This window comes from Euphorbia lathyris, chromosome 1 (assembly GCF_963576675.1).
Source record: "Euphorbia lathyris chromosome 1, ddEupLath1.1, whole genome shotgun sequence".
Taxonomy (NCBI): domain Eukaryota; kingdom Viridiplantae; phylum Streptophyta; class Magnoliopsida; order Malpighiales; family Euphorbiaceae; genus Euphorbia; species Euphorbia lathyris.
In genome coordinates this window covers 23859746-23885953 of record NC_088910.1, presented here as the reverse complement: position 1 = coordinate 23885953, position 26208 = coordinate 23859746, and the positions used below count along the sequence as shown (strand labels likewise).

General features: G+C 32.3%; 2 protein-coding genes across 2 annotated transcripts; both read right to left on the bottom strand.

The window, feature by feature from the left end:
- Nucleotides 1–117: 117 nt before the first annotated feature.
- Nucleotides 118–1407, bottom strand: LOC136217321 (protein ALP1-like). The gene has a single exon (XM_066003928.1). It carries the CDS (start codon nt 1405–1407, stop codon nt 118–120), a length of 1290 nt encoding a protein of 429 aa, XP_065860000.1.
- A 4231-nt stretch (nt 1408–5638) lies between these two features.
- On the bottom strand, nt 5639–22940 carry LOC136225412 (pectin acetylesterase 9-like). The gene is made up of 14 exons (XM_066013431.1): nt 22890–22940; nt 22528–22697; nt 22342–22424; nt 16293–16422; nt 14514–14593; nt 14274–14360; nt 13267–13391; nt 13131–13191; nt 12928–12987; nt 12289–12366; nt 12104–12209; nt 11878–12026; nt 6111–6239; nt 5639–6029 (listed from the first exon to the last, which is right to left on the bottom strand). Exons 2-14 carry the CDS (start codon nt 22649–22651, stop codon nt 6024–6026), a joined length of 1218 nt encoding a protein of 405 aa, XP_065869503.1. The 5' UTR covers nt 22652–22697; nt 22890–22940; the 3' UTR covers nt 5639–6023.
- Between the last annotated feature and the right edge of the window lie 3268 nt (nt 22941–26208).

The window sequence follows — 26208 nt, the reverse complement described above, 5'->3', positions numbered from 1 at the left end:
TTTTAATTTCTAGATCGGTAATAAGCGACACAACAATGGAACGGTAATTTAAATAATTAATAACAATAATTCAACTCTTACACATTAAATACTACAAAATTAAAAATATTTTTTATACTAATTTTCTCTTTCAGAATCTCCAAAATGTTGCCAAATATGCTCCACCAAGTCATTTTGAAGGTCATTATGTATTTCTCGGTCACGTAATGCCGCATTTCTTTGAAGATATTCTTGAAAATTTTGAATTGAACCTTGATTTACCGTGATAGGAGGTTCTCCTTCGTCATCATCCCAATTATTTAAACCTTCTCCTTCATCTTCACCGATCATATTATGCAATATGATGCATGCATACATTATATAACGCAACTTGTCTCGATGCCAAAAACGTGCAGGCCCTCGAACAATTGCCCATCGAGATTGTAACACACCAAATGCTCGTTTGACATCTTTTCTTGCAGCCTCTTGCATTTGTTTGAACTTGATCCTTTTTGCATCTTCTGGAAATGAAAAACTTTTAACAAATTTTGCCCACTCTGGATATATCCCATCAGCTAAATAATATCCTTTCGTATAATTATTGTTATTCACCATGAATTGAACATCAGGACCAACTCCATTCAAAACATCATTAAATAATGGAGATTGATTAAGTACGTTGATATCATTATTTGATCCCGCAACTCCAAAAAAAGCATGCCAAATCCATAAATCTGTTGAAGCAACTGCTTCTAGCATTATTATTGGAGCCCCTTGATCACCTCTGGTAAACTGACCTTTCCATGTGACTGGACAATTTTTCCATTTCCAATGCATACAATCAATACTACCAAGCATACCGGGAAAACCATAACGCTCCGAATGCAATTGAAGTAGTCGTTGAATATCTTCACTATTAGGCCTTTGAAGATATTTTGGTGCAAATATCTCAATAACGCATCGACAAAATTTTTCCAAACACTCAATAGTTGTACTCTCACTGATTCGTATGTACTCATCATATTGATAAGCTGTTGCACCATATGCTAATTGTCGGATAGCTGCAGTACATTTTTCAATGAGAGAAAGGCCCATTTTACCAGTTGCGTCGCATCGAATTTGAAAATATACGGAATGATTTCGTAGAGCTTCCACAATCCTCATGAATAATTGTTTTCTCATCCTAAATCTTCGGTGAAAAATATTTGCAAGATATACCGGTGCATCAGAAAAATAGTCATTGAAAAGACGATCATGACCTGCTTCACACTCCCGATTGAGATTCCTCCGTTTGTTCTTTTGATGGGTTGATGCTTCATTCATTCTTGCCCACTCTACCATTATCAGTAACTCTTCCTCGTCGTCTGAATCGTCTAAATATTCATTTAATAAAAATTCTTCAATTTTTTCAAACTCAATTGGATCCATTTAAGTGTATGAATGTAGAATATAGAAATGATAATAGTAATGGTGGTAGTAAAAGAACACTCAATGATGTTTATATAAGCCATGTTGTAACGGCTAGTTTTTTAAAAAGTGATAGTATTTAATTAAAGCATTCAATTGTTAGTAATTAATTAGGGTAGTTTGATTTAATTGTTCCAATTCAATTATTGGTAATTAAAATGAGATTTTACATATTTTTAAAAATATTTTAAAAAAAACAAAGTAATAATATTTTTAAAAAAATGGGTATTATCGTTGGAGAGGGCTGGAGAACCCTCTCCAACGGTAATAAAACAAAAAGAATTAAAAAAATGAAAAAAAAATTAATTGAGGGCTCAACTTTTGCTGCCATTTGGCAGCAAAAGTGAGCCATCAACCGGTTGATATATATGATTTTGTATCATACTCTCTCCAAAGGGAGAGTATGATACAATGGGGTATATTGAGTGGTTCAATGTACCCCATTGTGGATGCTCAATCATCTAAAAATGCTTTTGCATGCAAAATGGGTGGACTACCACATACCTCAACCAGTCTTAGGCCGGCTTCGACCCGTTGGGTGACTACTCACTCATGCTCATACTTGAACCACAAAAGTAATGTATTGAACACATCCAAAGACAATTAAATTGAAAAGGTGTGAGATTGCTAAGAATCTCACTCCCAAGAGTACACACTCCAAAACGCAAAACAAGTGTTGAAAGAACAGTCTGCTGCCCGTGGGAGCAGTCTGACAGAACAGACAAAGTTTACAGAAAAAGATAATCCTGCTGAGTCAGGACAAAACAGCATAAGCAGACAAAAACTACTCATAAAGGACAATGTTTTAACTTTCCAAAACCATTAGAGAGGCATGCAAAGACTTTTTTTTTTCTTCATGGAGACTTGTGGTTTCAGCATTGGAACTCCTTTTTCTCCTTCCTCAAGTCTGGTCACGTGATCCCCATTTCTCCATTTGTTTGACTGTTTCTTGACTTCACAGCGCAGGCAGAAGCTTCCGAGAACAATCTGCACATATAAGGAAAATTATGAGGATTTTGGCAATTGATTAAGTCTAATTAGTACTCTTTTCATCCATTAATTCCGTAATTATCATAGCATAATTTTCACTTATCATGTGTGCAGAGCCAACTTAGGGCTCAGGGGAGCTCCGACCTCCAGCCACTGGCTCCACACTTGAGTAGGATAATTTCCCCTCTGTAGCGCCCTAATATTGGTTTATATTACTGCTTTTGTAGTGTTATTTTAATATTTCAAAGTATTTGAGTTGTATGTTTTAACATAAGAGGTCTTGAGTTTTTTTTAATTAAGAGTTGGTGGCAGGTGGAAGAGGAGAAACCCGGATGTCCCAACTAGGTTGACATCCCCAACCAACAAACCACCACCTATTATTTAAAAATAAAGAAGAATGTATTCGAAACCCATGTCTATGCCAGAAATGGCAAAATAAAAACTAACGAAATCAAAATTGAGTGACATTAATATAATAATACGAAATTTCCTACTTGCAAAACGGCGGAGCCGAATTTCACCATTCTAAACATATAATTAATTAACTAAGGGAATAAACATTCTTAAAGAATTAAGAAAAAAATTATAATTTCATAGTAGGTCCCATGTAATTGAGTATTGTAGAGTTTAACAATTAGAGATAGGTAATATAATAAAATATAGTTTACTGAATGAGTTTCAAAATGATAATGTGACATATATATTAAGTGACTGTCGGTATGAATCATTGAAGATGGCTTATCTACTTGACCTAATTAGACCTAATAAATTTTAAATTGAATTAAATCAAATAAATTTTTAGATTGAATTGATTGTTAATGGTTAGAGAGTGACTCGATCTATGTGGTTCAGTTGTTGTGTAGTAAGTCGTATAGTGTTCCTTGGGTGGTTCGATAGAGTTGGATTGATTGTTTGTCAAAAATTGATTCAATACAATTTGTCATTTCGTACATTTATCGTGAAGGAAATGCGGTTGGCGATTCTCTTGCCTCTTTTGGCCGTAGGGTTGATAGTTTACATTGGTAGCATTTGATCCCAGATTTTTGTTGCTCGACTTTTTTGCATGATTTTGAGGGGCGTGGTATTTACCTCTTCTCTTGACATGGTTTTGTTTTGAGCTTTTGTATTTGGTTCTTTGTATTTTTTCTTTGCTATTTTAATAATATTGGTTCGGGTTTATTTTCAGAGGTACCAATATAGCTGGGATGTGTATTTTTTACGCTTTCTCGTTCACCAGCCTTAAAAAAAATTGATTATTAATATTAATTAAGGTTTATTATTTTGTTCAAAGAAAAAATAAATTACACAATCCTTAGAGTTGGATGTAGAATTAGCATGCAACAAATCATTTATGTATTCGCTCTTGGCTCATAATGATTGCGTTCTTATCGATAAAGAAATCAAACTCTACTAGGATCATAAATGGAATATAATATATCATTTGATAACTCCATTTCAAGAGAACATAACATAATATCTACAGAGGGGGTAATCAGGCGGTGGACCGGCTAGCCAGCTTTGGAAAGTCAGTGATGCTCGTAAAATATATAACAGTTAATAGGACAAGTGTATCCTATCGCAACAAGTAATATTGTGCTAAGCACGAGATCGAACCACAAAGACTATTTGTTATAATTAGTAAATCTACCTAGGCTGATCTAATTGTTTAGAGGGTTGAATAATAGTTTGGGTTTTGAATAACTAATTAAATGAATTAAAACTATAACATAACAAAATAAAGTGAACAATTGACAGGGTAGAAGGTGAATTAATGGATGACACAATCTAGGCTGAGGAATCCTTTGATTAAATCCTATGTATGGATTTAGGGAGTTCAGATTTATGTTTTACCAGTGATTGACGATAATTACCCTAATAAGAAAGACAAATGTGTACAAGATTTATCTAACCTATTCACATGCATTTGGGTGACGGCTTGATTAGACATATACCCTAGGTCATGCAAAGTATTAGGTTCTTTGGCAACTAAGGCTAAAGTCGTAGCCCAGCCACGAAGCCGCACTCCTAGTGGTCTCTAGCGAGGTCAGGTTTATACAGGTTCAGCATAGATAATTCCATGGTCAGGTTCTTATCTATCTATAATCCTATCTTTGTCAGGTTTATAGGCATTAGGCGCAATCATATATACAAAGCAGGCTAGTTCATCGTCATCGAGACTCATTCTAGCAATAATCATATTCTTAACAATTTCAAGGCAATAAGCATGCATAAACTGATCAATCAAAGGCCCTAGATCCCTAATCATACATATTTATATAATCAATTTCATCCCCATCCCAGATTGGATGGGGATCAGTTCATAGACAAACTAATCATAGCAATAGGAAGTAAAGGAATAATGGAAAACATCTTCAATTGAATATAAAGGTAAAAAATAAAAGGGAAAGAGAGAAATCTAGAACCTGTTTGTCGATTCCGATTTATAAAATAGAAGATCAGCTTCTCCCATCAATTGTTCTTCAATAAAAGAAATAAAAACTGAAATAAATCTAATTTAGAAAGCAGGAAAATAAAATTAAACTAAAAGCTAAAACTAATTGTCTACATTGTGAAAGAGGAAGCCCTAGCGGCTCTCTGAATTATTGAATGAATGCCTCCTCAAAGATTGGGATTAGCTTCCTATTTATAGAGTTAGAGAGAAAACCCTAATGTATCAATGGTGAAAAAGACATTTACATAATGTTTTAATGGGCTTCAGGGCCTAAATCCGCGAATTTCAGCAAGGGGAAGGCACGGGTGCACCTTTCCCCGCCTCGTCTCGTCGAGACAAGGAGTGTCTCGACCAGACGAGGGCCTGTCTCGATGAGACATGTCCTAATTGGTGCGATTTTGCTCCGGCTTTTATCTGTTTAGGTCTCTGGGCTTTCGAAAGATGCTCTAATGGTCCCTGATGAATCCCAAAAGTGCTCTGATGGTCCCTGAATAGTCTGAAAATGCTCCAAAAGGCATGGGTCTAGTTCGGAAATGCTCGAATAGTCCCTGAAAATCCTTGAAAACACCGAAAATACCATAAATAAAGGAAAATACATAATTTAACTAAAAACTATCAAATTAACATCTAAATTAACTAAAGACTAAACTAAAACAATCTAAATTAATCTTAAAAACATTATAAAATAGAGAGCTATCAGTCAGCTTCCGCTCTTACTTGGTGGCAAACGGCTCCTCAATTTTGTCAATTGTTTGTGTTTGACGATTTCTGTAATGTTGCACATGTTCGCTGTCCTTAATTTTCTTTGCTTTGGATGCTTTTTTCTTTCTTTTCTCCTCCCTTTGTAATTCTTCTTTTTTTTATTAGTAATATTTCGAGTTGATTTTGTGTGTTAGGGGTGCCAACCTAATTAGGATGTCTAGCCACTTAATCGCATCCCAAACTTTCATTCAAAAAAGAGAACATAACATAAAATAAAATAACTAAACTGTAAAACTTTATTAATTGATTAATAATGAATTGGGAACATATTAATTTCTTTAGCTGCACAATTGGGAAACTATATTATCTGCATTTCTTCAAAGTCTTCCTTATAATTGAGTTTTCCATCTATATGTTGAATTGAATTCATTCATCAAACCTGCAAGACATTAAATTTAGTAACAAATATAACACACCAAATCGGCTAATATTAATATGTTTAAATTTAAAGAAAAAATACATCTGAATCTGAAGTTGAATTTGCTGCTGGTATGAGATTGTGGCAAGTTTTGTCACAAGGATATGGGCAGTCAACCAGCTTTGAGTCCTTTCTATTAAAATACCAATCACCAACTGTTTTTGCAATTGTCTGCCAAAACATCATATATATACTTCTTGTCAGAACATGAGTGTATTGGGTTTTTTCACATCGGTTGTGGAAGTGGAGTGTTCGATTGATAACTTTAAAGAAAAACTTCATCTTTTGAGTTTTTTTTTTTTGAGTGAATAGACCCCATAACACTCAATACTAGTATCATACCAGAGCTCATGGTTATAACGGTGTGTTATAATAAAAGCTATTATTAGCTCTTAACTACCAGCTTTGTCATGTGTTACTTTGGTTAATAGTTCTACTATTTCAGTAATTGGGTGTGGGATGGCTTATTCCACACATTCCATGAAATTATTTTTTGTTTTATGGTGTCTCAGTTTCAATTTAATTTATTATTTATTACTAAACTTACCAAATATTTAAATTGCTTTCTTTTCCGAATATTGCATTTTTCAAGATCCGGAGATGAAATAGATTCTTGGTAGGGAGGACAATAAAAGACATGTTGTATCTTCTTGATTCTAGTCATTCGTCTATTTTCAAGACAATAGTATGTTCTAGTACCTCTCCCTCTCTTCTAAAACTTTATTGTCAGTTTGGTCATCACCCTCTTGAAATATTACAGGAGCTTTGTTCAGTCTTAAACATGAAACTAAGTTAGAATGTGAATCTTGTCAATTAGCAAAACACTAGAGAGCCATTTATTCCCTTCGCATAAATAAACGAGTCAATGATTCTTTTCGGTTGGTCCATTATAATATATGGGATCCTTGCCTTGTTCTGCCAAAATTGAGTTTTTGTTATTTTACAACCTTTATTGAGGGTAAATTACATTAAAAGTACTTGAATTATACCCTAATTCACATGTTGGTACCTAGATTATATTTTATCACAAAAATATACTATAAGTATGGATGACCAGTCAATTAAGTGCGTTCCTCTAGTAATTGACTGAACAACGACTGTTTGACCACTTTTACACACAAAATTGGGACTGATTATACCATTACTAATTTAAAAAGACTATTTAACCCTTAAATAAATTAAAAATAATATTCTATTAATTTCTTTTAAATATGTCTCTCTCTTCCTATCTATTTCTTCCTTTCTCTCGGTGTGTTCGATTATTCACTCTCTCTCTCTCTCAATTTCATCACTCTCTCTCTCTCTTCCATTTTTTCTCTCATTTTCCCTCTCTAAACCATTCTAGATGCTTCCATTTTTTCTCTCATTTTCTCTCTCAAAATCAAAATCCATCCAATTTAGAAATCAAAACCTTTATCATGTTGATTAAGGAACCATATGATGAGAATCAGATCCATGCTAAGAACGAGATTATATTTACGAATTTTAATCATTTATTCGATAATCCTATGAAGCGTGCGAAGTTCAAAATGAAATAATTTAATCACTTTTGAGTTACACGAAGATCAAATTGAAAACGGATCAATTAGAGTCAATTCATTTTGAATTTGGATTATGCGGGAATTGAATTTGGATTTTAAGGAGATCTAATTAAGTTGGATAATAAGTTTTGGGTGGTTGAATATTATTTGCAACTTAAAGAATTGCACACTTTTCCTTTGGCATGGGACTACATGAAGAATTATGAGGATGGTTTAATTTGACTTTCTATGTAATAATTTTGACTTGGCTTAGTTACTTTTTTGCCTTTATATTTATTATATTTATTTTGGTCATGTAAGGGTAAAGTATGTCCAACATGATTTAGTTTTAGTCTTAAATATTTCCAATTTTCTAAGTTTGTAACAAGTTTGATATTAATAACAATATTACTCTTATAAGAGTTTCTGAGTGATTTCTCTTGTGTTCTTTGGAGCACTACTTTGAACATTTCGGGATTAAATCCTTAATTGTTGGAGACTGGGATTGGGCTTTACAACCTAGTTTTGTAAGGGTTCTTTTCTGTCCGATCCTGATTCGTTAGCTTTTCTAGGGATCAAATCTAGTTGTCAGGTTTTCGAGGCACTGTTCCTCGTGGGTTCGCATCAGTTTGGTATCAGAGCCGAGCTTTAACTTTTCAGGTTTTATCTATCCGTAATATTCTTTGATATTTTATTTTATTCTTTTTCTAATTTTCGGTTAGAAGTAAAAAAAATTATTGTCCTAATTTTGTGAAAAAAAAATTCCATTGACAGTGAAGAAAAAAAAAGAAAAAAAATCCAAGCATTTTCTTTCCCAGCATAGTTGCTTACTCACTTGGAGGACACAGTTATATTTTATATCTACATTTTTTACATAGCCAAAAAAAATTCCAATTTGCATTTTTTTCGTTATCTATCATTAAAAAAAATAGTACTACATAAACAGTAGTAATTAATTTCAATTTGCTTTCTTTTTCTTCTTTTCTTCCTCCTTTTAATTTTTTTCACATATATTCTTTTACTAGTCGTTTTATCGTCGTCGAAATTTTGGTTATCAGTTTGATTTATCCGCGTCCCTTTCATTGTTTAACATCTTGCTTTTTAGGTTATACGATTAAATTTTGGTTTTGACTCTTGAGTTTTTAAAACTGAATTTGTTCTACTGAGTTCTTTAAAGAACACTGTAAGAGAAATCGAGCGGTAAAAGACACAGAGTGGTGAGCATATAAGAGAGAATAGCCAAAAAAAAATTGAGCGAAACACCGAATGAATCGTGAGTTTTTTTTATTATTTGATCTATTTGATTTTTTTTTGCACAATAATATGGCAGACGATCAAGTGTTAACAATGTTAAACCGCTTGATGGAACATATGGACATCATGGAAGAAAATCAACGAGTTGTTCTAGAAGCAAACCAAGGCGATGTAATGTATCATTATGATGATAGTGAAAGATCGACTAGAAATCAGGGTGACCATGATACAGAAGAAATAGGTTTTGGGAATGTAAAATTCAAAATATCATCGTTTGGTGGAAGATACGATCCCGAAGATTATTTGAAGTGGGAAAAAAAATGGAAATGATTTTCGATTATAACAATTTTTCAGAAAAGAAGAAGGTACGAAAAGCTATTACATGATTTTCAGATTATGCCTTAATCTGGTGGGATCAATTTGTGACAACCAGAGAGAGGTGTAGAGAGCCACCAATTGATCTTGGAAAGAGCTAAAAGCCGTTATGAGAAAACGATTTGTTCCTAACCATTTCTATGTGGGTTTGTACAAACACATGTCGAGTCTAATGCAAGATTTCAATCGAGTCGAGAACTACTACAACAAACAAGTCTTCATATCTCGATATGAGATTATTGGTAACAACGATAAACGTACATATTTGAGTGAAGAAATAACGGGTGAAAAGACTGGGAAAGTTGTTGATGAGCCTGGCAGAGTGAATGAAGAGTCTAAGAGCACTGCATGTAATGATGAGGATGATGCTCTTGAAATTGAAGAATTAACAGAGAAAGATGAAACGCCGTCGACAAAAAAATTGAAACAAGATCTCAAGTTGAGAATGATGTAGACAAGGTTGAGATTCAATATGTATCTGCATCTGACCAATGTTATATTTTAGAGATTCTGGTTGCAAGAGAAGATGAGGTCAAAATTGAAGAACAACTATGTGGAGTTGAAAAGACAAATTTTGTTGATTTCGTGGGTGTTGAAAAGATACGTACTTACACTAACAAACTTGACATTTGTTTGTTTAGTGTTCTAGATTCTAAATTGCAGGTGTTCATGTCTATCCACGAACAACATTGCGATTCGAGGACGAATCGTCTTGAAGAGAGGGGGAATGATGAGAATCGGATCCATGCTAAGAACGAGATTATATTTACGAATTTTAATCCTTTATTGGATAATCCTATGAAGCGTGCGAAGTTCAAAATAAAATAATTTAATCACTTTCGAGTTACACGAAGATGAAATGATTCAAAAATCACCATATGAATTTCAACCATTTGGATTTATTGGAAAAATAAAATCAATTCCATATGAATTGATTTAATTATTTGAATGGTCAAAATGACAATTTCAACACAATGTGAACCTTATCAATTCCATATGAATTGACTTGGTTTTTCGTTATTGGTTTTCATTGTATGGAAACATTTATGTAGTATTTTGTTTTTTATGGTTGACTAAGTTAATTCCCTAATTACACTTGTACTATTGTTATTGTTTAAGGTACATAAGGGGCAATTCTAGTCATAGTTTATTTGTGTTTTATGTATTTAAGGACGAGCCCTTTCATTTGTAAAAGGCACATTTTGATTAAATAAAAAAAGAGTTTGTGAGTGATTTTCCTTGTGCTCTTTGGAGCACTATTAAATCCTTAATTGTTGGAGACTGGGATTGGGTCTTTACAACCTATTTCTGCAAGGGTTCTTTTCTGTCCAACCCTGATTCGTTAACTTTCTCAGGGATCAAATCTAGTTGTCGGGTTTTCGAGGCACGGTTTCTCGTAGGTTCGCATCACCATAGCTGAACTGTGAGTTTTTATTTCATCAAAACGTCCAGTTTTAGAAACCATACATGAACTGTATGTGGATTTGTTGGGATGATCTCCATTCATAAAATCAAGTTGGTTAGGGATTAAATATCAGCCTATGAAAGGGATTCCAGCTAAGATTCAGGTCTCAATCAAATATAAATTTCATGGATTTTGCTGAATTAAAAATTGCACTAAACTGCACATGTTTGTGAAAAGTACTAGTAATTGGTTTTAATTCCGCTATGATGCAATAATTATTTGTTCTCATGGCTATAAAAGATTATTCACTCCATAATTATTTTGATCTAATTATTTTCCGCAGATCAGGAATGAGAGATAGATTTGAGGAGAGAGAAACAGATTTGAAGAGAGGTAAAGAGAGAGAAACAAAAGAGAGAGAGTAGGTCAAATGGAAGTTTTCGAATTGAGGAGAGTGAAATATGAGAAATAGTAGAAAATGGGTCAAACTCTTAAAAATGGTTAAATAAACTGTAAAATTCGAATTGATTGACCGTTAAAACTGTTAAATTGTCTGGTCATCTATACTTAAAATATATTTTTGAGACAAAATATAATTCAGGTACTAAAGCGTGAACTGATGTATAATTAAGATACATTTTATGTAATTTACTCCCTTTATTGATGACATTTCAGATTATATGATTATATCATATGAAAAATTGTTCATAATTATTCTTCCATCTTCTATAATTCCTAGGTAGAAATCCATACTCAATTTAATAATCTTTGCATCTTACAAAGTGAAAATGTTAAAAGAATATTTAAAGTCTTTCTTTAATACATGTCTTTCACAAAACGGTATTAGACTCTCTAAAGACCAAAGTACGAGAGTTCGAATATAGATAATCCATCTTATTGGTCGAATTTCAACACATAGCAATAACTCTATATTGAAACATTTCAAGTCCAATGAACATTCGCGTGTGAAAGTGTTGGAGATTATAATAAAAAAACCATTATTATATATGAACCATGAACTTAAAAATTTTGGTTTAAATGGTTTCTTAACATCTATATTTTTAAAGAGAGGTTGAGGTTGTTTTCTCAACCTCGGGCTTAACCATGAGCCGTGATATTAATGTTGGGCGTTATACGACTTTCCCACTCCAAAAGCTAACTCAAAGGATAAAAATTTCTCCCATACACTTATCAACCAAACATATTGTGCATAAAAGATGCATAAAGTATAACAAGCAGCAAACAAGTAAAGAACCTGATTTTGTACTATTGGGGAACCATCAGCAAACCATGTGTCTTGTGACTCACTTTGACAATGAGCAAAGCATGAATTTATAAACACCCCTCCGTTCTTCGAACCTTTAATGAAATCGTCTAAGGCTCCTAGCATATCGCGCCTGAAACCTGGAGCGAGACAAGTTTTTGTAGCTTATCAAACCCAAAATTCACATGAAATTGGTGAGTAATGAGCAGATACTGACCTTGATAAATGTCCATCTGAGTTGGGTTGCAATTTGCCATGTCAAGTTTGCATTTCTTCCAGGTTCCACGCTTGTCCGCAGTAGGAGGCACCAATATATGATTTAACTGTTAACACTTCCAAAGTTTCAATATTTCATAATACTAATTTTAGATTAATAAATGGTGAGAATAAGAATAACTTTACTTGGAATACATCGTAAGCTGAGTTCAGAAAGAAGAATGGTGTGGTAATGAATCTCAATAAGTGCTGTGGGAATATGCACTGCACACCAAAAATTCCCATGATTATAAGTTGAGCTAGGGACTATGCAAGTGTTAGGAATAAATGCAATTACGATAAACGAAAAACAAGCAATCACACAAGAATTGTTTACCCAGTTCGCCACTCAATATGAATGACTAGCCAGGATATTTCACTGTAATGAAAGAGATACAGATCACAGAGAAAGAAGTTACATTTATACTGTTGGATCGCTACAGTTGGACCTATCTATTAGTCTCCATAAAAAGCCCAACAGTAAGAGTCTAGACGAATACCATGAAAATATTATCCGTTTTGGTCAAACTCTCATTCTATAAATCTCATGGCTTCTAATATATATTCCTGTCATTCTCTTTTAATTTCCGATGTTTGATTTAGTTTATTCATGCTTCAATTGCCATGCTTTTGGACTACTCTTTACCTTAGCCCCACCCTCAGAACCGTGCACATACGTGCTTTTTAAAGTCACGAGACTCAAAAGAATGAAGCACGGGTCAAAGCAGCGGACAATATCTAAATAGTAATGGATCAGAAACCGAGAAGATTAAATTGTAAATGTACCAGTTTGGGATCCTCCTTATGGAACTCTTTGCATCTACTATCGAGATTCTTTTCAACTCCCTGCCATGAAAAACTAATTAATTGGCACATATCTTGCTAGTGTTGTATACATAACATAACAGAGAAACTTATGATGTTAAACATATATCATTTCAGCGTTTTCTTTTCTTTTTTTGAACCAAAAAAAAAAAAAGGAGTTGCACCTGCAGAGTAATAAGGCTATCATACAAGGACTTCATTGTGGGGGCGGAACTAATGTCTTTTCTGTAAGAGGGAATAAAAAATAAGGATAAAAATTGGTTGAACACATTGATATAAGAAATTAAATAGCAATCATACGCGTCCATGAAAAAGCCTGCATCACTTAGGCACTTGACAGAGGCAGTCTTAGGTAATAAGTTGGCGAAACTGTCACAATGGAGAATAGCGGATAAACCCCCAGCAGAACAACCTGAAAGCAAAGCCTACAGAAAAAAGATGACACAGACAATGTCAGGCATGGTGATATTGACACATTTGTGGTGAATTCTTAAACTATTTCTATATACGGTGGGGTTTATTAGGGGTCCGGGATACAGTGGCGGAACCAGGAATTAAGATTTGGAGGGCTAATTTTAACCGTGCGGTTGACGGTAAATTGTATCATTTTTTAGAAACTAGCATTGAACTAATAGAAAATTAAATATGTTTAAATGAGTTTGGAAGGAGTTGAACATAGAACCTCTCATAAGCATCCTTAACCATCATTTTATTATAACAGGCGGAGGGAATGAGGCCGGGGCTCGAGCCAACCCCAACCTCCTAGTTCCGCCCCTGCCGGGATACATTTGTCAGACATTCAAAGCAGTCCCTCTATCTAACTGGCGGACTGGTCCACTAAACACCAATCCATCTGTTTGACAGGCAAACTGTCATCATGGTTGGTAAAGTATACTAAAAAAAAATATCTCAAGATATTGCAAAACAGAGTAAGGTGGTTTGGCCGGGTAAAGGAGGACTGAAGAGTGAGAAGGGGATGTAGTGGTGAGGGGTAGGGGAGACCTAAACAAACTTGGAGGAGGGGGATCGAGAGTGATATGAGTTTATTAGGGATCGAGGAGAATATGGTAGTGGATAGGACAGAGTGGAGGGAGAGAATTTATGTCGCTGACACGATTTGATTGCACGGTTTCATATGATGGTTCATGTTAGCCGACCCGGAATCATTTCGGGACTAAGGCTTTGTTGTTGTTGTATATCGCAAAAGAGAGTATTGATTCATACATATAAGGAGTCATTTAACTCTGTACAGAGATGGAATATTGAAGCATGACTGATTGTTTGATTAGGACTATATCACTATTTACCTTGTCTGCCTGGGCCAATCCTTGTGGGAGAAGATCCTGAATGATTGCTTCCCAAATTTTTTGCCCTTTGAAATGAAGAACTGTTGTCTGTTCAGGAATACAGAGAAGGTTAATAGATTAAGCACACTATATGAACAATTTGATGTAGCTTTTTTGATGCAATGATACCCAACAACAAATTCATCTACCTGTTTTAGTGGAAAGGCTAATTAAATTTCAGTGGCAGAAGAGAAGCATTACCCCATTTTCATACATTGAATCTCCAGCGAAGGAGGCTCCATCACAATATCTAAGCTTGACTCTGTTCCAGTTGTAGAAATCTGATTAAGGACCAAATTTTATATATGGTTATAACAATAACAGATAATACAAGAAAATCAATCAAAAAAAAAAAAAAGGAGAAGGTGCAAATTACCCCTAATGTTTTTTGGGAGGATCACATTTACCCCTTAAGTATAAAATAGCAAAATTTTGGGTCTATGGTTTTACTATAGGTGCAATTTTGGGTCTCTTGAATGGAAAAGTTAAACACCGTTAAACTCTATCCTTCTTCTTCACCCTCAACTCGTGTTTCCTGCTCTCCGGTCATCCCTTCCTCTCATTCAACTTTATTTTCTGCTATCCCTTCATCCTTTAATTTCTGAACGTTTAATTTGCAAGACTCTTCGTCTCTCTTCCGCTACCTAAATCCGAAATCGATTACAGAAAACCAGTGAGGAAAGAGAAGCAAATTTCATTATTGTTTTCAACCGATGCTTCCCTAAAATCTTTTTCAGTTCCAGCTCTTACTCATACCATTCTACAAAATTCTACAAATTAACAACTAAAAAACAAACAGAAACTACAGATGCATCATCAGAAAATTTAAGTGTTTTTTCCTTGATTAGAGTTGGGCGACATCAGGATGAAGGGGGTAGAAATGAGTGCTGGGAAGAAATAGGACGCGAAGTGGAAATGATTTCATGGCAGAAATCGCTGGATCTTTATACTGTTCAAAGGTGTAGAAATTGAAAATGATATCATCGCAGAAATCACGATGAAGGGGTTGAAATTGAAAATGATTTCATGGCAGAAATCACGATAAAAAAGAAGGAGATAAGGATCGTGATTGAAGGGAAGAACGAGAGCAGAATTGCAAGTGAAGTGAAGAAGGAGAAGAAGCTAAGAGCAGAATCAAAATCCCAATTGAAGGGAAGAAGAAGGAGACATGTGATTCTGGGGAAGAAGATGGGAATGAAGTCGTAATTCTGAATATAATAGAAGAACTTTAACGGTGGTTAACTTTTCCATTCAAGAGATCCAAAATTGCACCTCTAATAAAAGCATAGACCTAAAATTTTGCTATTTTATACTTAAACGGTAAATGTGATCTTTCCTAAAAACTTTAAGGGCAAATTTGCACCTTATCCCAAAAAAAAAATCAGAACTTTAGGAACCCTATACTCGTTCAATTTTTAATGTGTTGGTTTTTCAATAAAACCAATATTTTATTGATTACACTAGTACTACTAAAATAAAAAAAATCCTCAAATTCTATTAATTTGTATACAAAAATTACCTTATCTTAGGATTCTAATAAGCCTAGATCTAACGGTTAATGAGTAAATTCTACATGCTCATTAAGGTGCATGTGATCAAGACTATTCTTTTTAAATATTACTCGTATATCTTAATTAAATTTATTTGTATTAATATTAATTTTATCTTACCGTGAAAATTTGAAAAAACTAGTAAAAAATAAATTGATGATCCCAAAACAATATTTTTAAAAAACGGAAAGAATAAAATCCAGTGCTTATTTTTGTATCCTTAATCTTCGGTTGTTGGCTCCACCACTACGTATATTTATATCAAATTGGGTTATTTTTATATCAAATTTATCCTCAAAGTGAAATTCAATTTTAGCCATAAAACCCCCCATAAAAATACAAGCAGATCTCAATATGAAGCGATATGCAATTTATTTTTTTAACTGATCAGGTGTAATTCGTTATGCGTATTAAAAGCAGTAAGATATACCTGGATTAAGAGCAGACCTATTGTTTAGGATTCCAGAAAAAGTAGCTAGCTTGTTCATAAGAGTAGTAGATCCACGCCGTGTTTTTGCTCTCTCCAAACATGATGGTAAATCATGGCACCACGCACCTCCCTATGATAAAAAGGAACATGGTAACACCCAAAACATTAAGATCTAATTAATTTCAAATTTAATGGTACCTCTGTTTCATATTACATGTCTTTTTAGAAATTCTTTTTTGTTTCATATTAAATGTCATTTTATATGATTAGTACACGTTAAGTCATATTTTTTTCTGCTATAAAACATGAGTTTACGGAAATTAATTAGAATAATGGACTATTATAGAATAAATAAATATTGGAATCCATAAATAAGGATCAACAATGTTTTTTTTCAATATCCATAATTTCTATACAACTCTATAAAAAGACATTAATATGAAATGGAGGGAGTATAGGTTTTAGTATCAGTATTATCCATAGAAATTTAGCACTTTCTGGCGAGACCATAAATAAGCATTCACATTCCTTGGATATATAATCAAGGGATAAGGTACCAAAATTGGCCTAAGATTTTTGGGAAAGTACCAATTTAGGCTCAACGTTCAAAATAGCACAAATATAGGCTTAACGTTTACAATATAATATCAATTTAGGCTTAACGTTTACAATATAGCATCAATTTAGGCATCACGTACAAAATAGCACTAATATAGGCGTAACGTTTACAGAATAATACGAATTTAAGCTTAACGTTTACAAAATATATCCAATTTAAGCTAAACGTCACAATTAAATTAACTATATTATATTCTTTTCCAATTAACTTTATATGTTATCTTTTTATTTAGTTCTATTTTCTTATAATACAATTAATTAGTATTCTTGCCCATTAAAACCTTATATTTGTTTTTCATCAACCATTCCATGACTTCTAAATTCCATGGCTCATGTAATATATGCAAACTAAAAGTAATTGAATATCCACAATATTTCGAACACTAGTTAAAATAATATTGATATAGAACTAAATAAAAGGATAACATATAAAGTTAATAGGGAAAGAATATAATATGATTAATTTAATTATGACGTTTAGCTTAAATTGTATATATTTTGTAAACGTTAAGGTTAAATTCGTATTATTTTGGAAATGTTAATCCTATATTAGTGTTATTTTGTACGTGGGACCTAAATTGATGCTATATTGTAAACGCTAAACCTAAATTGATATTATGTTGTAAACGTTAATCCTAAATTGATGCTATTTTGAATGTTAAGCCTAAATCGGTACTTTTCTAAAAACTTTAGACCTATTTTGGTAATAATCAATGATGTATGCGTTACTACTAGTTATGGTTGGTACACTGCATTGTATGAGCATAAAATCACATCTATATATAATATAAAACAGTAACGATGTAGCTGATGTGTCAACTCCTCGATTTTTGTTGATTAAAAATATTATTCTTTTATTTTTACTAACATTAAAGAAAAATAGACATTAAACAAATAAATAAAATATGATGATCAACATCCAATTTCTGCTTTTCCTAGATATTAGCTAATTTCACGGCATTATGGCATAAAAAACATAATATTATTTTTTACTTTAAAAAAAATAATTGTATTAAAAATGTAAATTTGAAAGGATAATTTAATAAAATAGAGTAATCATATAATTGAATTTAATTATCTTCAATATAGTTCATAATTTTCTAGATTTGTCTAATTAAATGTCTCATGCATTGCAGTTAGGAACATATTGCCGTAAAATTAGATTTTTTAATTAAGCAGAATATTAATAGTAAAATAAAAAAAATAAAAAAATATAAATCGGATAACCACATGCTCAATTTCAATTTCCTTCCAACTCTCTTTCTCTTCACAACTTCTTCTCCAACTGGAACTCTAGCTCCTCTCTTTTTAATTCATTTCTTTTGTAATTTTGACAAAATAAATAGATATACTATCTCTTTCACATACCATCTCTTTTCCTTTTAATTCAACATCTCTTTCACATAAACTCTACGTTTTCTCTTATAGCCTATGGTTAAACTCTATGTTTTCTCTTAGCATATCTCTCTCATAAATTATCCCGTTCATTTAACAATGTTGGTGGTTTAGTTTTGTTCTCCGTTAAATAAACTCTAAGGTGCCGTTTGGTAAGACGTAATGACCTTCGTAATGGAATGACCATTACATTGAAGGCTCATTACCATGTTTGGTTGCATATTACAATTTCATTGTAATGGAATGAGAAAACCTTGAGTTAAATTTTGTTGAAGAAATCTTGTAATCCTCATTACATAAAATGACTTGAATTCTCGTTACATTGTCATGTAACCTCTCATTTCTCAAATCTCACGTCTAGGGGTGTGCATCGGTACAAAACCGAACCGAACCAAAAAAACCGAATACCGAAATGATCAAAATAATTCAAACCGACACCGAACCGGATAATAGGTAAAATCGAATTAAAACTGAACCGAAATATGCGGTTCAGTTCGGTTTAAATCGAACAAACCGAATTAAGTTAAAAATAACAAATAACAAATAAAAATCACTATATTTTCTCATTAAATTTATCTCAACAACAACAAAAATTGAAATATTTTCAAAATATATCTATATTGGATTATTATCTCAACAATAATAAAAAAAACTAAACTTGTATAATATATATATATATATATATATATATATATATATATATATATATGTGTGTGTGTGTGTGTAAAATATGTGTAATTCGGTGTGGTTCGGTTTTTTTTTACATTTTCTGTCAAACCGAACCGAATACCGAAATACAATTAAAATTAAAACCGATGCCGAACCGAATTGTTAAAAAAACCGAATCGAAAAACCGAATTCACTCGGTTCGGTATGCGGTTTAAACCGAACCGATGCACACCCCTACTCACGTCTCAAAAAGTAGAAAAACATGAAAATTGAAAACGAGAAAAATGAAAAAAAAGCGAAAAAAGAAAAGAAAAATGAAAAACCGGAAAAAAGAGAAAATAGAAAAACGGTGAAAAATGTTACAAAATGGAAATTAAAAAAACGGTGAAAATTGTTGAAAATGGAAATTAAAAGAAACGAGAAAAATGTAAAAAAAAAACAAGAAAAAGCGAAAACTATATACTAATTTAGTGATTTCGGTTAATCTAATTTTGTATTTTGTATTTGATTTCGATTCGATTTTTCACATTTTTCGTGCTTTTCATGTTTTTCGTCGATTTTAATTATGTAAATAAAATTTTATGATTACATTTAATTAGAAAAATATAAATATTGTAATGGTTATTACATTACATCATAATTGTCAACCAAACATGGTAATAGAATTACCATTTCATTCCATTCCATTACAACTTTGATTACATTACGACCTTGATTACATTACATTGCATTACGGCATACCAAACGGAACCTAAGATTTCTCTCAGCTTCTCTCCGGTGTAGCGGTATCTATAATAATGTTTGGTGGTTTTGTTTATTGAGCTGTATTTTTAAAGACAAAATTTATTGCAGAGTTTAATGTTTAATGCAATTAACATATTTTTTGTGCTGCTTTTTTTCTTTTAGATCTTGATTTAGAGTTCTTCCACACCTCACTTTCTTATTCTGGTAAAATTTTCCTTTATCCTTCTATAACTATATATCTGTGTAAAATCTTTTTCTTTTCTCACTCTATTTACTGTTTTGATTTCTTCATATCATCTTTGTTCTCTTGCTGGCGATCCGAGTCCATTATTATCGGCATCACACGATTTAAGTACCTTATTCTGTCTTTTTTAGTTTTCATTGATTTACATGATTTTTTTCTCTCTTGTGATATTGATATATTTTTTATTTTTTTTAAGGGTTCTTTTTGCTTTTTGTAGTCATTTTCATTCTTTCATGGATATTGTATTTATTTGTAATCGTGTGAGATTTTACACTTTTTCTTTTTTCATCTAATGAAATTACAAGCAATTTCTAAAAGAAAAAATTGCTTGAATGCTTAATTAGTTTTATTATCCACACCTGGTTTCTTTCTCTTTTGGACACATCTAAGACCATTCCTATCGGTATCATGCTATATGATTGCGTTATTTTGTTTTTCATTAATTCTTATGATAATGTGGTACTAAATTTTATATGGGAATGTGACACATGCTTACTTATATAATGATAATGTGTTACCCCAAATAAAAGAGAAGATTATGGCCCTAAAACCTTGAGTTCCTTGACATAGGTAAGTTATATTAAAATTAATCATAAGTTTAATTATTTTTTTCAAAATAAAGCTCCTTATTTGACCTTACATTTTCTTCTTTGCTTTTATTTGATATTTTTGTTTCTGCTACCAATTGTTCTTAACTTTTTTTCCTTTTTGTTATGTAGTTTTATTTATTACTGCAGAAGTCAATATATGAAGTTGCGGACATACGAAGATCACCATTTTTTTCAGAAATAGTTAGTGTTGAATTAGATCTGATAAATTTGAATAGGGGCCAATAGATTGTCAGAACTTTCCATGGGTTTGTGTTAGTCACACAGTCAGGGTCAGTATATACAGTTTCAATTTCTTAATTAGTTTCAATAGAGATTTACCCTTTATCCAATGTATCCCATATACATTTCTAAGTTCTTGATTATGTACTTTGTTAACCAACATTCACTCTAAATAGTTAGCATGAAAATATTAAGATTGATCATCTGAACCTCACAATATGTAGGAATAGTTTAAAAAAAGACTACAACTCTTGATATTATCAAATGGTGTAACTGTTTGATAAATATTAAATGGTGTAATTGTTTGATAAATATTAAAAACAAGTGATTGACTTTAAAAATATAACTTGATAATGTTTTAAACTAAATATTTTGACTTATTATAATAAGTAGTGATTGTTTAACTTAACTAAAAAAAATGTAAATAGTGTTATCAAACAAGTTAAAAATCAACAAATAATTAATGTATTAATTTTAAGTATTGAAAATTGTTATCAAACAGACCCTAAATAGCCAAAATTACATATTAAGTACTTTAGTGATAATTGATTGTATTATAACATGTTTTAATCATTTTTTTATTAAATTAAAAATATTGATTTGATATCTTACTAAATGGTTGTATATTTTATATTTAATAAGATATTTTACTAAATTGATATGTTACTGATTTTTTTTAAAGAAATGCAAGTTAATTGTTTATGTTATATTATATAAACTAAAGCAGTATAACATATTAATATTTTACGTATATATGTTAAGTTGTTTATTAGCTAAAATTATATATTAAATTCTTTGTTAAAAAAATAAAGATATCTCGTGCATTGCACGGGTTAAAGACTAGTTAATTATCACAAAAGCATACAGAAATTGGGAAATTGTACAATACAATATTCCAGAATCATTCAATTTTTCAGAAATTCGTTCGTATTCTGTATTGTAATAAAAAGTAAAATTGAAAAAAAAAATTACCAAAATAAATGTATGGTTTTTTTTTCAAAAATATTAATTTAGTCTCCACGTATAAATAGTACAAATGTAAGCTTAACGTTTTAAAAAAAGTACCAATTTAGGTATATCGATAACGGAATGTGACACGTCATTTATATTACTCGGTTAAGTTCTGATTTCTCTCTCTACGTACAATTGACAGAATTTAACGGAGTAATATGAATGACGTGTCACGTTCCGTTATCGAGGCTTAAATCGATGCTTTTTTTTAAACGTTAAATCTATATTGATGCTATTTTGTACGTGGAACCTAAATTGATACTTTCCCAAAAACCATAAGGTTATTTAGGTACCTTATTCAAAAAAAAAAAAAAAAGATCTGATTTAATTTAGGAAGAACAATTTAAACTTTTCAATGTTACCCGCCAAAAGAACAGACTCAATAATAATATGCGATATTTTAAACGATATCGTATTGGTATTTTAAACCATTATCCAATCATGGCATGGAATTGGAAAACCCATCCGTGATGAACTATTTCGTTTTTTATTCATCTTCGAATCATTTTTATGAACTAAAAAGAAAAGGCAAAGCTACCTCAAACTGCAAAATCCAGTTGCGTGCTCCAGTTCCGACTCCTCTGTCTATATGATAACCAGGCAAACTTCCATCCAAACACACTTCGCCAATCAAACAGAATAAATTATAATCAATTCATTGACGAATACGATTTTTTTTTAAATCACAAAAACAATATAATAACTCCAGAAAAGATGAACTTACAGGCACCGGTAGCCTTAGCATTAGTAACCATAGTCATTTTCACCAGAAGCCGATCGTCCAAACAGCAAATGAACCGGAGACCGCAATTCAGCACAAACAGCAATATTAATATTGCTCTGCTCATATTTGCTGCTAAATTGGTTCACCGGACCTGTAATGCTGCTCTGGTTCTGAAGAAAATACCGGAAGAGCTAAATCAGAAGCAATGCAGAGAAGAAAAGCAGGTGAAATAAAATCTGAGAAATCTGAGAAAAAAAAAGGCAAGTAAATAATGTGAAGAAAGTGCAAATGCGACGTCGTAGTAGGGGCCAAACTGTTTGGTGGATTGAGAAAATTAGCGTGTGTTTGGTTAGAATACTAACCTAAATACTTGTTGGTGAGGAAGTTTTTTTAAAAAAATTTATAAAACTTGGTTGATTCCCTCGGAAAAAACAAGTTAGGCTTGGTTGATTTATACAACATGACATGCTTACGTGTCATTTGAGCGTGAGTGGTGGGCCTTTTTTTTTGTAGAGACCCTACCAAGCCGCAACTTCTTTTACTATTTCTTCCTTTTTTTTTTCTCTTAATTAATAATTACAACTAAATAATTGTAATAATTTCTATACTTAAATTAAGACAATTCTAAATCTATAACAGACTCTGCACTAATAAAAGTAATCAGTTCAACTGATCATTTTTTAAGGTATCGACACATTTAGATTAATACAAAAATAAAAAAATTGACAATTGAACGGTTTTAAATTATTAATGTTTTTTTCTATTAATCTTTATATGTTTACTTTGCTTTTTCAACCTATTGGATGAGCTTCATTCATCAAAGTTTATCACTATTCAATGATTGAAAAAAAAAAGTAAGCATACCCTAACTTTATATATATATATATATATATTAAATATTTAAGTGTTTTTTATGTTTATTTTATTTTTAATAAAATTACTTTGTTTTTTCTACCATTGGATTAGCTTACTTTGTCAAAGTGCATCACCATCAATCAATCATATTAATCATGAATTAATGAAATTAATAACGTTGAGGTCAACATTCACCTTCCTATGATAAATGTATTAATGGTAAGATTAATAACAATTCTTTAGATGAAGGTATAAATCATGATACTAATTATGGCGTCCTTTTATAAGATATCAATCATGAGATTAATAACCTTATAGTGATTGTTGACATTCATTTGATGAAGGTATTAATCAAGAGATTAATAATTTAAGAAGATGTAGAAAACTTATTAGAATGAGGAAACACATCACTATACCAAAGTTAGAGAAGGTAGAAAATGTCATATTCTCTCTGAAAATTCAATCCTTTTAACATTAAATAAATAATTATTTATAGTTTCAATGATGGAGTTTACCTTGTATTATAGTTCATGCACGTTTAAAAACATAAATACAACTAGTTGCAAGGGCGGAGCCAGCCTAGAGCCTAGGGGGCCCCGAGCCCCCCATCCACCGACTCCACCCTTGAGTACGGGTTGTATTGCCTCTTGTAGTCTCCCTAATATTAGTGTCTATATACTATATGTAGTATTATTATACTGTTTGAAGGTAGATGAGATAGTTAAAGATATATGCTCCTACTTAAGAGATCCTAGGTTTTACTCTCTCACCAACCTCATTTTATTTTTAGAATGTTTTTATTTATTTTAACTTTATTTTTCAATAATTATAAAAATGTGCTACCATTATTAATTAATTTAAATGGACTTTTTATTTTTATAACACTTTTGAACTCATAATATTTACATATCAGAATAGCTATATTTTTCTAAATAAAAAGTTATATATATAAAAATTTTAAAATATTGTATTATATCCTTATTAATCAATTTAAGCCTAAGTTCTTTTAATTCAAAGATAAAATCTAAAATAATGCTTAAGTATATAAATTATTTTTTAATACTGATATCACGTTGATTTCTTAATACCGAATAATGTTCATGTGAGGCGCCGTTGTGTTATGCCGGGAGCACTCTGATGCCTAAATTAGTAATGTACTTGAAAGAATAATCTATAATCATAAGTAGGGTTTTGATAGTGTGTACCTTTTGACGCCTTATTAAAGGGGTATTTATATAGGTTTATGTGATAACCGTAAAGGCCCCCCTTTAATGCCTTTTAGTGAGATGTAATACTCTTTTAATGCGACTTAACTCTGATCTTTACCTCCGAGCTATTATTGTTTTTAAGACACCATTAATGCTTATTAATGATGGTGATTCGACCGTGTAATATCTTAATGTCCTGTCTTGGCAGATCGTGTAAGGACGTATTCTTCTATGTGGCAGACCTTGGATGGCCAATGGCGTATCACTGTATGCGTATCATTCATCCGCTTGTACGTCGTATATACTGAGCTGGCGGATCTCTTATGAATTTTCTTCCTTTTGATCCTCCTTTCAGGGAATATTCTCAGCGAAGTCCTAATGATAACATTGCGGATGTTATCAAATACACTACAAAGTTTTTAAATATTCATTTTACTCAAAATAATTAAACATATATAAAAGGATTCTTAAAAAATGTATCCATATAACACTTTCATACTTTGTATTTTTAAATGAAAGAATACTTTATGATATTAACCCAACATGTGAAGGATTAAAATTTAAGTTTTCTACTCTTTGGGATAATATTTTTAAGTTGATATGCAATACACTTTTGGCTAATATGAAGGTTACTTTTCACATTAAAGATAAACTTTGCTTCTTTGCTTTTGTTAGTCCATGTCCTTGTGATCCCTATTCTTTTCTCTCTTCGAGGGCTTCTTATCATTGATTGGTCTAAGACGATCTTTCAACAGAGGGTTTGGATTACTCTCGTCCCAACGAGTGTAGCTTCTAGCCTTTTTCATCAGGTCTTAAAAGTCTATAGGTCTGGCCGTGATGATACTCTTTTATAAGGCTCAGCTTCAACTTTTTCCTACCATGGAGTTTATCGCTCCACCAACATTAAATTCCTTAATTCGAATAACAAACTTATTCAGGTAATGCATCGTCTTCCCATCGGGGATAGATGCTATGAAGTGCTCAGTAAAGGACGAAGTCATCTGGTCGAAATTTTGAATGGACCTAAGAAGGAGCCGCTTATATTAGTATGTCATCGAATCTTTCAAGGTGGTTGGGAAAAGGCGGCAAAGGACAACATCAATTGTCGTTGTTGCCTCTATTGTTCTTCTAAAATTCTAAAGTGGGTTGCCCCAGCATCTTCATATTCCTTGAAGGTAGGGATACATAACCCCTTGGACATTAGTTGATGCTTGATTTCCAATCGGTTACCTCTCGAGGTCCTGTCTAGACTCTAATCTCATCTTTGGCCTCATGAAACTCCTTTCATATGATCTCCTACATTTTATGTTTACTAATGGGCTTGTCATCCTCCTCTTATATCGGTATGTGCCTTTCCCTCAACCTGTCCCCCACCAAACGACGCCTTTGTGACTAAGATCTTTCCCTATCCTCTCTATCTCTAGAGTGATGTCTGGGCTCATCCACTTGTCGTTGCTCTGTCTTTTCTCTTCTTTTGGGGATTTTTGGCGTCAAGTCTTTATACTGGTCGTCTTGTAGTCTAAGCACTGGCCCCCTGCGCACACCATTATCCGACCGCATGATGGATGGACTGTAGGTCTTGGGATGCTACCTATATAGTGATAGGATGCTCACATAA

Bases quoted from the DNA above. Each gene is read 5' to 3' on its own strand.
- LOC136217321 (XM_066003928.1), bottom strand. From the start codon at position 1,407: ATGGATCCAATTGAGTTTGAAAAAATTGAAGAATTTTTATTAAATGAA.
- LOC136225412 (XM_066013431.1), bottom strand. From the start codon at position 22,651: ATGAGCAGAGCAATATTAATATTGCTGTTTGTGCTGAATTGCGGTCTC. The intron at 14,594-16,292 runs GTATATCTTACT...GTCCTTAATCAG, and splicing joins TAGGTCTGCTCTTAATCCAG to ATTTCTACAACTGGAACAGA. The intron at 14,361-14,513 runs GTAATGCTTCTC...ATTCCTGAACAG, and splicing joins ATTCAATGTATGAAAATGGG to ACAACAGTTCTTCATTTCAA.